General features: G+C 42.5%; 1 protein-coding gene across 9 annotated transcripts in view; it reads left to right on the top strand.

Moving 5' to 3' along the window:
* The first annotated feature begins 486 nt into the window (after nt 1–486).
* ST3GAL3 (ST3 beta-galactoside alpha-2,3-sialyltransferase 3) overlaps nt 487–14,747 on the top strand; it is a 189,141-nt gene continuing 174,880 nt past the window's right edge. For 2 of the 9 annotated variants that reach the window (XM_075097845.1, XM_075097839.1), the window contains exons 1-2: nt 490–614; nt 1,368–1,512. In XM_075097845.1, coding sequence (XP_074953946.1) covers nt 1,398–1,512 — 115 coding nt within the window. In that variant the 5' untranslated portion in view covers nt 490–614; nt 1,368–1,397. Of the gene's footprint in view, nt 615–1,367; nt 1,513–12,317; nt 12,360–14,747 lie in introns of those variants that run through there. The other 7 variants (XM_075097841.1, XM_075097843.1, XM_075097840.1 and 4 more) reach the window with 7 other exon arrangements.

The following is a 14,747-nucleotide window of genomic DNA, read 5'->3' as shown; positions in this document are numbered from 1 at the left end:
CCATGCCTGAAGGAAGGAATGGCGTAGTAGAAGCGCTTTGGAGGTGCCTCAGAGTGACTTGGAAGCGGTGCAGCGGTTTGAAGGCGGAGCAATGCCAGGCAGTGACCGGGGAGGTGCGGAGCAGTGCCGTACAGCCACCGGCAGCGCGTGAGGGGGGCTGCAGGGAAGTGATGGAAGAGGACAGAGATCAGAGTGGTGCAGTGGGAGGCGAGGGGGAGCAGGCTGATCGAAGCCGTACGGTGCAGCGCGGTACACCGACGGCGGCAAGGACGGGGAGTAACTTGGGCGGGGAGCGGCTCTGCGCAGGCGCGCCACCGCCCTGCCGCAGCGCCCCTCCGGCGGCGACCCCCTGCCGCCCGCCCGCCCGCCATTGGTTGTAGTCGCGGCCCCCCGCGCCGCCCCATTGGCTGGCGGCGGCCTCTATGAGGGCGGGTTGGCGGCGCGGCGCCCCGCCCCGGCGCCCCATTGGCGGCCGCTGTGCCCCTCAGCGCGGAGGTAGCGGTGGCGGCGGTGGCGGCCGGTCCCGCTGCGCCGCGCCCGGCATGGCGGCGCCCGCAGCCCCGCGCCCGCGGCCCGCAGCCGGCGGCCGAGCGCCCAGGGCCGGCGGCGGCCGGGTGAGGAGGGGCGTGGGGGAGGGTGGATCGGGCAGGGCTGGCCCCGGTGGCCGCCGCCGTTTCGGCGAGCGGGGCCCGGCGGAGCGGGGAGCGGAGTGCGGCGGGGCGCCTGGTTCGCGCCCTGCCGCCAGCCCGGCGGTGCCGGTGCCGCCGGCCGTTCAGCTTCCAGCCGGCCGTTAGTAACTGTCAGCCGGCGGCGAGCTGCCCTTCTGCCCGGACCGGGCGGGGCCCCGATTCCCCGCCGCCCTACCCGCCTTCAAGGCAGCGCGGCACCTCACCGCGGCTTGCCCGGGGCTCCCGGCGGGGACCTGCGCCGCCCCCGGCCAGCTGGCGGGCTGCCGCGGGCCCCGCCGCCCCTCCGACACCCCACGGGCGCCGTGGGTTTGCTTCGTGGCGCCTCCGGGCTTTCCCGTGGCCGGGCGGAGCGAGGTGTTCGCCGGGCTCCTGGGGCCGGTTACCCGGAGCCGGCTGGGGTGCGAGTGCGGGCGAGGAGCTGGGCCGCTGCCCTGTCACGGCGCGGCAGTGCCCCCCTGCCTCCCCGGAACGGCGTCCGCCTTGCGACAAAAGAAAGGCGGCTGCTTCGGATGGTCGTTCTTGTTTCCCTGGTGCCGTTTGGGTAACTGGTGTGTTGTACCTCGTGGAGAGCACAGGCTTGGATCCGTGCGTTATTCTAGGTGTGGGGTTGCAAGTTTTTGGAAGAACGATGGCTGTTGGAGAAAGTGGCTCCGACCTCAACCTGTTTTTCTTTCTCAGGTCATGTAGAAGAGCAGATTTAATGTGAAGATGGGACTGTTGGTGTTTATGCGTAACCTGCTGCTAGCCCTCTGCCTCTTTCTGGTACTGGGATTTCTGTACTATTCTGCTTGGAAGTTGCACCTTCTCAGATGGGAGGATTCAAGTAAGTATGAACACCATGTAACCGGTTCTGGGCTGCCTAAAACGTCTGTTAAATAGTTGAAATAGTACTGAGGTGGTTCTGATTGAGTAGTATTAGAGGGATGTGACTTAAGCTCAACCAAACGCTGGAGCTTTTAGTATACTTAAGGGGCTGAGTTTGCGATTACCTAATGCTCTTTATGGCTTTACTTTTATTACTGAGTACAAAAGCAGGTTCACGCTCTATAAATCTAGTATTAGAGACTTTGGTTCTTAGAATATTCTGTGTTAGTTTATGATTCCTAATTGTCAAAATAAAGAGTTTGTGTGCTGGGGCTTTTGTTCCCTGAATCTTTCTGTACAGTTTAAAATATCTAAGACACGGGTTTTTTATCTGGTGGATTTTGATTTCGTTCTATAATCATATACACTGGTTATCTCATCATCTTACTTTGTCCTTCAGAAATCCTCATCTTCCCTTTATCTTTCATGTCATTATCTGCCAACTGTCTGTCATCTAAAATGATGTCTCTCAACCTTTTTTAAGTCCAAAGAGACATCTGACCTCATTGAATACAATCTGAGGATTGTACTGTGCGGTAATGCCATAGGAGATTTTGGTTGCAATGAGATATCAGTTAGGCTGAGGTTTGATTGCTCAGTTAGTGCTCTTATTTTTGCTTGTGTCGATTGCTTTCTTGCATGTGAGAATTGTTTATTGAAAATATAAAAGCAAGAAAACAATTTCCTCCTCTCCCCCTCTTGCCCAAAACACAAGCCAGCCTTCTTTGCAGCTGTTCCACAGGCTGTTTCAGATGTCTCATGGCTGACTGTTGCTCCCTGGATCAGTGGCTGAGAAACACTGATCCAGAAGGATTGTTTTTCTGTCTGACAAAAAGCCATCGGTCAAATTCCATCTTTGCTGTGTCGTGCTTTGGTGCATGCTGCTGGAGGTTTCTACTGCAGTGCTTATTAAACTTAATATTTTTCTACCTCTACGTGCTCCGTATCTGTTGTTACATGCTCTAAGAAGTTTTGCATGATGACAGATGATGACTTAAATATGACATTTGCACTGATGCAGTGATTTTGACAGGAGGACTACTAAGGTCTCTTGTACTAGAACAGGTATTGGGAGACTGAATTTGTAAAAGGGGATGCATAGTGTCTTTCTGAGCAGGGGTTGTTTCTTCAGGTTTGTGCTTCAGAGAGAGTAAAAAATCTTGATTGTGGTGATCTGAAAACTAGCGCTTTTGTTGATATGAGGTATAGCAAATCTTTCCTGCATGACAATGTGTTGAATGTAATTAAAAGAATAGTTTTGCCATATCTGCTTCTGCATAATGATCTGTTATGAAATTATACCACCTGCCATCCTATACTTCCTTCATACCAACCAGAAATTGTGTTAGGACTTCCTGAGGCCTGGAAAAAAAACCCTTCAGGCAACAACTTTTATGTCAACTTTGTTAACTGTGGAGAAGCTTTGTGTTTATGTGCCACGTATCAAGGTGGGTTCTAAATATCTTCAGGTTTTGCCTCTTTGGATTTTGTGGCTTTAGTTTTATGTGCCATTTGTTATTTTATGCCATGTCAGTCCCTGGGTAACTGTGCCTTGCAATGCAATGTTGCAAATCTATATGCAAACATTGTGGATTTCTATAAATGCGATACTTTTACCTGGAAGGATAATTTTAAGTTGCAGCCTAGTTAGAATAATTTCTGTTGAGTGTACTGGCTTTTGGGTACCCAGGTTGCTCTACAGTAGCATTGTAAGGTGAAATCACAGACTTCTTGTTAGGTGTGTGTCTCCTCTTTTCTAATCCTTTGTGTAAAATGTGTTCTTCATTTATTCTTGGAAGCTGCAGTGCTTGCATTAAGCTGCTTCAACATGTACAAAGCAATAATGCTAGTCTGAAGATTTAGCTTATTGATCTTTATCAGCTGTCACAATTGATATAGGCTGTATCATTTTTCCTTTTCTTCTAGACACTTTAATGGGCTATGTCTTAAATATCAGATGAAGCTCCTTGAAATACTAGTGTGAATACCAGTCTAGTATAAGAGGGCAAAATTTTATGTGATTACTGTAGAAAACAGTTAAGGTGGTACCAGCTTTCAGCTGATCTTTGGAGTTTTGTATGTATCAAAAAAATGTTTTATTTATACAATAATTTTACACATGAGGAACTTATGCAGATTTAAAATACAAATTTAAAAGCCCATACTGGGAAACATGATACGAAGAGGTAAAGTTAGGCTTCCATAAGTAAGTGTTTGGAAGTTAACAAATGAAAGAATTGAAGTTGCTCATTTAACCATGATTAAACATCCTTGGCCATGTGTAATATGATACAATGTACAGTGGTGCAATTATACTTTCTGTTTTCTGAATGGGAACCTTGCTTAGTTCAGTGCACAAGGCAGGTGGTGCTTGATAGCTGTTTGTGGTTTTCTTTCCTGAATTACAAGTCAGTGGGTGACCTTGAAAATTTCCTTAAGATTGATATGATAATGCTGGTGTCCCCAGAGGCAAAATTAAGCTAGATGTGTTAATTTTGCTGTGCTTAATAATCTAAGATTATTGATTCTTTTTTAGATGTTGTCATCTTCTTATTAGACTATTTTATCTTTTCTTGTGACCAATGCCTTTTTTCTGTGTAATAGTGACTCCCTAGCTTCAGTAGTCACATTCATCTTTTCTCTGTTCCGTTCTTTGTGCTAGAGGAGGCATGAAACTAAGCTGATCATGAGAGCCGACACCCTAGCAATCTCTTCAGAGACTGGTTTTAGTAAATTTGACACCTGTATTTAATATCAGACACAAACAAATTTGCCAGAGTATGGTAAGCAATACTTGATCTGCTCAGCTGCTGCTTGTGTGGTTTGTTCACTTAAGGTTTTAGAAAATACCCGTGTATTTTGTTGTTATGGATGAATTTGAATGGTAACTCTAAGGAATCTAGTCATGCTGAGACTTTGATGTCTGTATGTTTAGCTGCTAAAGTAAATGAATAGTTAATTTATTTGTGCTTCTGACACCTCCCAGAAAAGAGGGTAAACTTCTGAATAGACTGGAAGACACACATCAATGCTTCTCTTACCATTTCTCTTTACCTTTAAATCTGTCCTCCTCGAGTGATGCCTTAGTGAGTTCTCAGAGATCTATGCCCTGCCAAAATACAAAGGGGAACAGGAAAGAATTAATTCTCTCAGGCTTATCTTTCCTGTGACAAGAATAGATTGAATTCAGCTGATGTGAACTAATAAAGGTTGAATTAAGCTCAACCGCTTCTTGCATTCAAGACAAACCCCCAGTGACTGCTACCCCTCTCTCATCCTTCTAGTGAGTAGTATGGCTGGCTACTCTTCCCCTAGCCTTGTTTCATGTTGGTGGCAATATATTGTTAGTTCTCAGAGCAGTAGCGAAATGCAAGAAAGGTGGTGTGTAACACTGCGAATGCAGGAGGGCCTTTGAGTTCTGGTGATTGTTGGCAGTATATGAGCAGTGTTTAGGACAGAGGTAAGCTTTCCTTCTTTTTTCTTTCTTGATTTCTGTAATGCAGCTTCAGTCTTTGACAATAGTGGTAAGAGATATACACAGTCCTTGCACATTCTTCGCAGACAAGCAATAATGACAGATGCCGCAGCCCTCTGATTAAGAGCGTTGAGACGCATGGAGGTGTGCTAAGCATGTAGAACCGATAATGTGATGTGAGAGACAAACGAGGAAATATGAAGTTTGGTATCAGGTTTAGCTGTCCTGTACATTCTAGAAGGACCTTGCAGCGGCAGATAATCATAACTCTGTTCATTGTTTTCTTGGACACTGAGTTGTCAGGGAATTCTTACATAGTAATGGTAGTGATCGAAGCAGGTTTTGAAGGTCTAGACATGCGCTGCAGCCTCTTTCCTAACAACTCCCTGTCCTACCTCTTCCACCTTCCCTGATGCATTTGGCTCTGAGGAGGAAGATGTTATCTCTATGAGTGTGAAGACAGCCAGTGCCCACTACCTTTGAAAGTATGATGGGAGATGGAGTCTTGCTGACAGTGCCTCTTAGATTTGCTTTATCAGCTGGGAGGAATGCATTTTTACCCATAACTGAAAGACAGAATGTAGTAATGTTAAAATTTTAATACTAATGTTTGTTATTTAACCTGATATGTGTATAGCTGATTTTGCAACTTCAACTTAAAAATGAATGTGTTGTAAGGACGGAATTATTCCATTAAAAAATGTCCTGACTATGGAAATATTGGACTCATTTCCCCAGGGCAGCTTTGCTCCCTGCCCCTCCTTCCCCCCTCCCCTCCCCAAAAGTATCGAAATATACTTGGGACAAGGACATTGTGACGCTATTTTCCTGTCCTCTATTGTATTTCCATCTACATTAGCATTGAATTAATTTAAAGAAATATATACTCTAGGTACTTTTGCCAAAACCTAAGTTAATACAATTTGTAGCTATAGATTTTGAGCGCGTCAGTTTAGAATTGGCTTTTGAAATGTCTCCAGGTATGGTATCTTGATGTCTCCATAAAGAAATCAAGTCACTATTCTGTCATCTGTTGCTCTGTGTTATTTTCAACTCTAATTCTGGAAAGGCAGCCAAAGAGATAAAGCTTTGGGAAGAGATTTTCTGGAGGTATTTCAGGACCCTTATCCTTTTTATTTTTTTTAATGTCTGTTTCCATGGGAACTGAGAAGACATAAACAGGCAAAACTGACTCACTTCTGGTTGCAGGTTTTTAGTCTAGTTGCGTTTCCATGGAAACCAGTCTCGCGGCTAAAAAGGCTAAATTAATCAAAAGCGATCAAACCTTTATCTTTAATATAAATACTGATTTCTCTCTTTCAAAGTGAAATGGTATTTTTGTCAATTCTTGTATTAGGGACTAAAAATGTGCTGAAGAACTGGGCCTTTTTACAAGGGTGTGGAATGTGTATGCTCTTTCTCATGTGGATAAAGCCTCACGGTATGTGTGATGGTATGTAGTGTGGATACAACTGTCATATCTTGAGTTACTGGGAGTGTCACTTGTTCTATGTTAAGGGAGTGAATCTTGCATACACTGACACGTGACTTCTTTCCATTCTGTTGTTTAATGAAAAATGAAAAGACAGTCAGTGTGTGAGCTACTAGGCCATGGAGACAAACTTGTCCCCTTTGTGGAGAGAGGCATGTAATAGTTTCACGTTCAGACCCTCATCTCTGGGAGTTACTGTCCTGCTTGCCTTTGCCAGAAGAGGGAAATGCAGGAGTGCTTCTATAAAAGAATAACATCTCTGGCCCAGCTCAGCTTGGCGTTGGGAGCATACATCTCTGAAAGTGTTTTCAGCTAAGCTGGCTGAATTTATGGTTAGGTGGATGAGGGAGCATATCCTTTTTTCCTGTAGAATTATAAGGCACTCATGCCCCTGTTGTGAGGGGTGGCAGGCAAATGGTGATGGAAATCATTTCAGTAGCTCTGTATTGATCTGTGCCCTTAGCCTTAGATGTGTGTGTGTGTGCGTTCTCTATGGTAGACTTTATTGCTGTTGCTGCTGCTCCCCAGCCTGAAAAGCCTGAGAGACTTTAACCTTGTGGGTGTTAGCTTTTTTTAGAAAACCTGTTTTGGACAGTATTGTGCAGCAGTGTAAGTTTCCTGAAACAGTTGCTTTTTTGCTTTGCAGGAAGAGTCTGGGAGCAGAATTAAGACACAGTTTTGTCAATTCACTAATGTTTAAGTTATTAGTAACTTCAAGGTTTGTTTCGTCTACTCAGCTGTTCTGTAGTCTGTGTTAGTGCTGTACTTACTGCACCAAAATTGAGAACAAATGTTTAGAAAGTTCTCATAACATGGATCCAGCTACAGATTTAAGGAATCTCTTGTGACTTTTCAGATGCTTTAGGGATTTGAGGATCACAATGATGCTTTTTGAAATGTTAAAAGTAGGATGTAATGTCATTGAGGCAGCAGTCAATGTTAGAGATGTAAAAAAAGGAGTTAAAACAACAGTTGTCTAGTAAAATAGCTTAACTTTTCTAAGAGTTCTCCTATTGGGCTGAAGTGTTCCACTGTGGTCGGCCTGAAACTGAAAACTTTAGTATACTAAACTCTGGTGGATGATCCTCTCATCTGTGCAGAACAGAGGAAAATGGATTTAGTGCTCAGAAACTGTTACCGCTGTTAATGCTACTTTGTGCTCCTTGTTAACCTGCCAGAATAAGCAGCGTGGCTAAACTTAAAGTCCTGCAACTCAGGATGTTAATTTGTGGTAGTACCTTCACAGCTGTAATTGTGCCAGCTACTTTTTGTTTGGCTAAAGATGGATGTGTACGTTCCTGACCCTCTTGCTCTGGCTGTTTGATGCAACAGAACTGCCTGCCCGTTCCACCAGAGGTAGCTGCCAGTCTGTCACCAGGACAGAAGAGACAGTCTAGTCAGTGAATATGAATCAGAACTTTTAAGGTCTATGAAAGAGTTAAAAACCAGATTAAAGAAAAATTCACAAGTGCCTCTGTCTTTTAGAAGGCAGCGCTTCCCAAGGTAGGCCAAAGAAATAGGGGAATGAAAGTGCTTAATCTTTTTCTGACCTGTTACTGTGTATTTAGTGAAATACCCAATGTTACTTTTGAACCTTGCCATTCTAGGGACCCTGCTGTTTCTCCAGGAATTTCCAGTGCTGCGTTAACATTTACAGTGCAGAACAAACCTCTGCTGGGGCAGTGAGAAATGATGCATGACAGAGCTGTTGATGGAGGGAGCAAGCATAATGTTGCCTTATCCTTGGGATTTCTCCAGAGGAGGAAAACTCCCTGAACACTCTTCAGGCTTTAGAACCTATAGGGGCAGGTTTAGTGAAGGGCATTAATTGCATAGCACCCTAAGCACTTTGTGGATTGAGGAGTGGCTGTAATGCTGTACATGTACTCATCTTTATTTTGCCTTCATTTTAGCTTTTTCAGGCCTTGCTGACTACTGTTTTAGTTCTGAGTTGATGTTGACTTTTTAGCAAGATAGAAAAACAAAGTGCAAGAATACTTCTCCATCCCCCTACCCACAGGTGGGCCTTAGTTTTGCATCCTAAAACAGTAAGGTGCTATTGCTTCTTTTGAGAACAGCAGTCTTGTTGCTGTTTGAGTCCCTTCAGGCCTTTATTTCTCCCTCTCTCCATTTGTGTGGCTAGCTGATGATAGTGCAGTTGAAGAACTTGCCCAGTTTAAAGCAGAGTGTGGTTTCATTTGTTTCACACAGCTGACCTTAACCTGACTTAGTGTTTCACTTGCTTTGCATGCTCAACTCTTGTGTGTTTTCACCCTGTCCCCCCCAAGTCTGGGAAGGGTGTATGCCCCTGTGACTTTTGATAGGAAGACTGGGATAGTGTTTGTAAGGAGCAGCACTCAGTGTCTTACAAGCAGCTGAAGCTGTATCCTCCAATACAGTTTTTCAGAGGTCAAAGTCAGCAGCTTTCCATATTCTGGAAGGTACAATGCAGTGAAAGCACTTTACCTCTCTTAGCAATTGCTCTGCAGCTGAGTGCTTTCAGAGGTGAAAGGACTTATTCATCTCAGCTGACTGTGAACCCCTTAGCAATGAGTTCAGCTGGAAACAATACCTCCCTGTGAGGACTGTCTCATCTGTGTTAGTGAATGGTTCCCTGCCTTTCCTCCATCTTGTCACTGTACATCCCCTTGGTGCACAAAGCATGTGCCCGTGACCTGTAGCCATTGCAGCAGTGTCTATTGTGCCTTAAAATATTACCAGCTTTAATAGAAACTCCGCCCTCTCACTCGTTTGAGATCACACAGACTTTCTCTGTCAGCTTTAGTACAGGCAGGCTGGCTTTGGGCACCTTTCATGCCCATTTCAATTCTGCTTCACATCAGTTCTGCTGATATTGGGGCAGTAACTCCTGGCACAAAGGAGGTAATAGGTGATTTGTCTCAAGTTGAACAGCTCTTGCTGCTGTGATCTCTGACCGTGGTCTTAGTACTGATTCTGACCATGTCTGTCACACTTAGGGACGTTTTGCAGAGGAGATTTTTCCTAGATTGTTATCTTCTGCCAACCTTTTTGGTGCTCTTGTCACTATAACATCTTATATTTTCCTCATTGCAGTCTGGGTTTACATCACAGTATCAGGCTGAGGCAGTAAAACAGCAAAGCCTGGGTATGACTTGCAAGGACAAGTACAATTGGGTCACGAGGCATAGCTCTGTATGAATTATGTATCTCTTCTGCACTTCAGAAGGAATGTAATTGTGCACCCAGGCATCAAGCAAAAAGTAATTTGTACTGTTTGTGCATATCCTGAATAGACATTTGAAACTGAGATAGATGATTTCAAGTGGTTACTCCTTCGTGGCACCACATGATTATATTGTTCTTTTATGCATTGCTTTCTTGAGGAAGGAATAGCATGTGAGGGTAGCGCTGAAATTCTAGTCAGGTACAGAAACTACAGGATGTTTCTTAACCAGTTCTTGGTATTTTGAATAACCAAATGCCTAGACAATCCAAGATTATCTATCTATCTCAGAGGGTCAGAATTTAGCATTTCTTGCTCTGTTCTAAAAAAGAAAAATCAGAATGTGTTAAAATTAGCTATTTCCATTTTTAAGAGCTTATAAACATATGTTGCTTGTCTTTAACTTTTTTCCAATGACGCTAGGATCTCTCCTACTTTAATGCAGTCCCTGTTACAGCATGCCGTTTTTTCGCAGCTATTATCCTGTGGATTTCACTGTTAGAGACACTGATTACATGTGAAGTTCATCTGAACTGCAACAGTGCAGTAAGTGTGCCCCTTAATAGCTCCTGGAACAAAAAGAGTTAACACAGCGTAGCTGCAGAGAAGTTTAACACAGTGTCTGGTCTCGCTATAGTGAGTGTGCATGTTCTGAGGAGTATCTTGGTTCAAAACATTACACGCAGGTGCATGTATGCTTTGAAAGAAGTAGTGAAAATGAGATGGTGCAGAAATCAATAAAAATTGAGTTTTCTCAACAGGTAAGTAGCTGATGGCTTCCTACATATGAAGACTTACTCTAAATGTTGACGAGGTTAATAATTTATAAGTGCAATTGCATCTTTTTGTCTTTGTCAGAAATTAATCTCAGAATAGCTTTAGGTATTGCTTTTCAGCTGTGACTGTGTCTAGAGACCGTAATCAAAAAAATGTACTGAGGCACATTTCTGAAGAAGGGTTATAACTTACATAGACTTCACTCCGGAAGGCAGAGGAAGCTGAGGCACAGGGAGGTAAAATAATTCTGTGTCACACAACAGCTCAAGGGCAGAGCTATGAATAGAATGGAGGTCTCAAGGTTCTTGATCTAATGTCCAGTTGGCCAAATGAGGCTTGCTTTCCTGTAGTTACGCATTCTACATCTGCATAGTTCAGGAGAGCAGTGATACGCTGATGTTGCTTGCTTGGGGCAGAGATCATCTGCTGATGTTTGTAAAAACACAGCAGTATTTCAAAGTATTGTATTGATAATAACAAAGCTGGTGATGGTCTGCATGGGTAGCGCTGGTGGCTTGATACAGGTACTGTAATTAGGGTACGATGTGGCTAGTGTAAGTTGCTGCTAGAAGTTGCCTAAGATGCATCTGTGGAAATGCCTTAAGAACGAAGCATACAACCTGAACAGTTGTGAATGCTGGTTTGGGGTTTTTCAACCTTCAGATTCACCACATCAAAAGCACCGTACTTCATGCTTTCCAGGCATGCTAATACCACAACCACCTTTTTAAAGGTAGCATTTTTTTTAGAATGGAAAAGTTTAACTTTGCTCTCCATACTCAAACACAGAACTCTCTTTTCTTCTATTTAAACTTTAAAAAAAAAATGTTCAGGCACAGACTGCACTTCTAGGATTCCTGCTCAAAGGATGAAAAACTGAGCTTCTGAAAAGAAAGGTATAATGGAATGGTTCAGGCAGTTTTAACTATAGCAATCACTAATGCTTTAGGTATAATTAGAAATCTAATTACTGTGAATTTAATTTCTAAGACTTTTCTGCCTTTTGAGACTTGCCCCACACAATTCTATCAGCTTCCAAATAGACTCTAAGTGGTTCTCCATTATACTGCTAGGAAATCAGTAATGCTGCTTTTCTCTGTTAGCACTGTTGACGTAATCTCTGTTTAGAAGTGTCTTCTCTGAACATTGGAAAAGCTTTTATTATTTTTAAATATGATTCATTATAACATTAATTACTATATTTTTGAGTTCAGAGCTTTTGTGTTTGGGTACAGTACTTCATTAGAAGCAGAAGTCTGAGTTAATACAATGTAAAGACTGCAAATTGAATTCGAGTGAAAACATTTGTTAATTCTGATTGAAATTTCTAAGTTTGTCTCATTTAAGGATGCTTCAGATGTCGTTTGACTATTTCTAAACTTTTGAAATAGAAGTTTGCACACTGGAAAATAGGGCATTTGCATTATAAAGATATTATACAATACTGATACTTTCATAATATATTACTTCTGCTTGCTGGATATTTTGTTTTCCACAAAGTTACTTTTATGATTATAGCATATTGTATTATTTGAGAAACAGTTTTTGTGCTTCTGTGAATGGAAACCATGCTGTTTTATGAAGGGACTGCCTTTAGGCTGGTGTTTCCTGGCCTTTGAATGCTTTAAGTTTTTTGACGTAGTTGCTAAAACTTTTTTTTTTTTTTTAAAGAAGAATTGAAATAGCTCCTAAACTAGGGCTAAGTACTCTTTATCATGCACTCTCCTGTGCAAATTATTCTTCCTGTTTCAAAGGGTGGATGGATGAAGAACCAGAGAAATCTGATGTTGTCTAGTGATTTGCTGCTTTTCTGATACAGCCTCGATGCAGATGCAGAATTCTTTCTTGTGACTAACTGTAAGTATGGCTTCAGCAAATGGCAATTGAGAAGGGAGAGGAACCAACAGGTGAAGAACAAAAAACTTGGTATTGGGAAGCTCACTCATTTCTAGCAAACTTTATAATTGTAGCATAAAAAAAGAACTAAGGTAAGAATTTTTTCTGCAGACTTCAATGTAATTTCAGGAAGTTAGGGCTACTTTGATTTTATTTAAGACCTAACAGTATAGCCAAGGGCTACTTTGATTTTATTTAAGACCTAACAGTATAGCCAAAAGTTTTAAAAACCCCCTCCTGGCTGTTGTGTATTAATTGCTGGTTTTGAGATAATGCTGTGCTAGTGTAAGTACACCTTGCTCAGCAGTCATGTATTTGTTTGTGGAATTACCCTGTAAGTAGCTTTCCTTATCCTTGTCCCTGTTCATGGTGTTAACTAATCTTGTGATGGTTCTTCTTCAAGGACCTGTTTATAAAAACGTTTGAGATATCTGTATGATTATTTTTTAATTTTTCCATTGTTTGTCTGGAAGAGCTGGACAAAAGCTGTGAGGCAATTTATTTTGCAGCCAGCTTTGCTGCATATGTTGTGGACCAGCTGGATTTGAAGAGTTGTTCACATTTGTGTGGAAATGTTTAGATGTGCGATATGTGCTGTCAAATCTCTCTCCCTGAGAGCTCTATATAATGTATCTGGAATTGTCTGCTGCAGTATCCCTATTACCTCTTCCTGCATGCGCAGTTCTTTTTTTCTTGTTTTATGCTTGTCTTTTTCTATAAGCAAAGATTTTTTTTTTTAAAGGCACGTTGTCTCATGCTTGAAGAAGTGAAAGTTGCGAGGGGTGCTGTGATTTTTCCCCCACGCAGAGGAATTAAGTTTTTTGCTTGGTTCTGTGATCTATTTTTTGGCTACCTGCTTTTATCTTTGTAAAGACTAAATAACATGATAGGGGAGGTAATGTGAAATGAATCTGGGACTTGCTGTACTGGAAAAGCGTCTGCTGTGCCCTTGGCTAAGCAGCTTCTGCTCCTCTGGCTTGTATTCAGATATTCTGGAAAACTTGTTTGTAAAGCAAATTGGACCAGGAAACTGATACAGTGTGAAAATAGAAAGGCCTTCTCTTCCTTCTCATTGCAGCTCTTTCGGAGGTGTACTTTTTAATCCATACCAGGCAGGCTGGCATGCTTAAACGCGTATTTTTGGCTAAAATATTGTTGCAGCCATGCAGGGAAGGGTCAGGCTTGAAAGGCTGTGGCTTGTTGAAGCGTGCGGTTATTGCAGGTACCACGTGAGGGCAGCAGATGCCTTCAGCTTCACCCCCTCACCAGCACTCCCCTGACGTGTCCAAACCTCTTGTGAGCTGAATAAATATTTTTTAAAAAAACAACCCACAAACAAAACACCAAAGCAAACTAAAAAGCACAGTATTCTTTCCTTCGCCGTTTCAAAGTGTCAGCTGCCATTGCCTGCGTGAACTTTAGTAAATACTACAGAGTCATTCTATAGAGTCATTTGGTTTTAGAGTAATTTAATTTGGAGGAACTTTGCTGTTCATATCCACCACTGTTGCCAGTAGCTGTTTTCATAATCTAATCAAGTGACAAGTTTGTGTGTTTGCCTCCTGACACTTACATTCAGAAGGTCTTTTAGTCCCTTGTCCTAATAGCTGGATTTTTTTTTTTAAATTCAGTTGAAATTATGCATATGCCTAAAGAACCTGGGGAGAGTGTAAGGTTTTGAGCACCATGCTTGTGTTATTGCAGAGGGAGGAAAATCTAGACAAATCTAAAATTCTTAGGAAGCCAGGCTTTGTTCCTTCAATTGTTTACAGAACAGCTCATTCTATTTGCAGGATTTCTGCTAGTTGAAGAGAAAGTTCTAACTATGTAATGTTATCTCCTGGGCTGGTGCTGTGGTGAAAATCTGGATGCTTCTAATCCTGAGATCCTTCTTGCAGATGTTGAAGCAGAGGAGAATAAAGGATGAAAGACACATTTGATAATTTGAATTGCTTTTCACCAGGTAGAATTTATATGGGAACTGAAGACGAAAAAATGCTGGTCCTCTGCCAAGTGATGATGACATATTTATTATTTTTAAAACAACTACTGCTGTTAATTTATGTACTTTAAAGAGAGAAACAAAATAAAATTCTGGGGAGACAAGTTTGTGTTAAGAAGCACATCTGTTGTGTGTATCTCATGTTTCGTAGTAAAATCTGTATGAGTAAGTTCTGCCCATCCGTCACTGGTAAGTCTCACATAAGAGCAGCTGTGCCTGGTCAGACCACAGGCACAGGTCGCGTGGTGTCTTAGAAAACTGTCAGTGGGGTTAGCATTTACTGTTGTTTCTTCCATCCCATTTATCTATCTTCCTGTAATGTGTGACCTTTCATTTCCTGAGACAGA

Source organism: Phalacrocorax aristotelis, chromosome 6, assembly GCF_949628215.1.
Source record: "Phalacrocorax aristotelis chromosome 6, bGulAri2.1, whole genome shotgun sequence".
In the NCBI taxonomy this organism is placed as follows: Eukaryota; Metazoa; Chordata; class Aves; order Suliformes; family Phalacrocoracidae; genus Phalacrocorax; species Phalacrocorax aristotelis.
The sequence above is the reverse complement of the archived record's forward strand: the minus strand, read 5'-3'. Positions and strand labels throughout refer to the sequence as shown.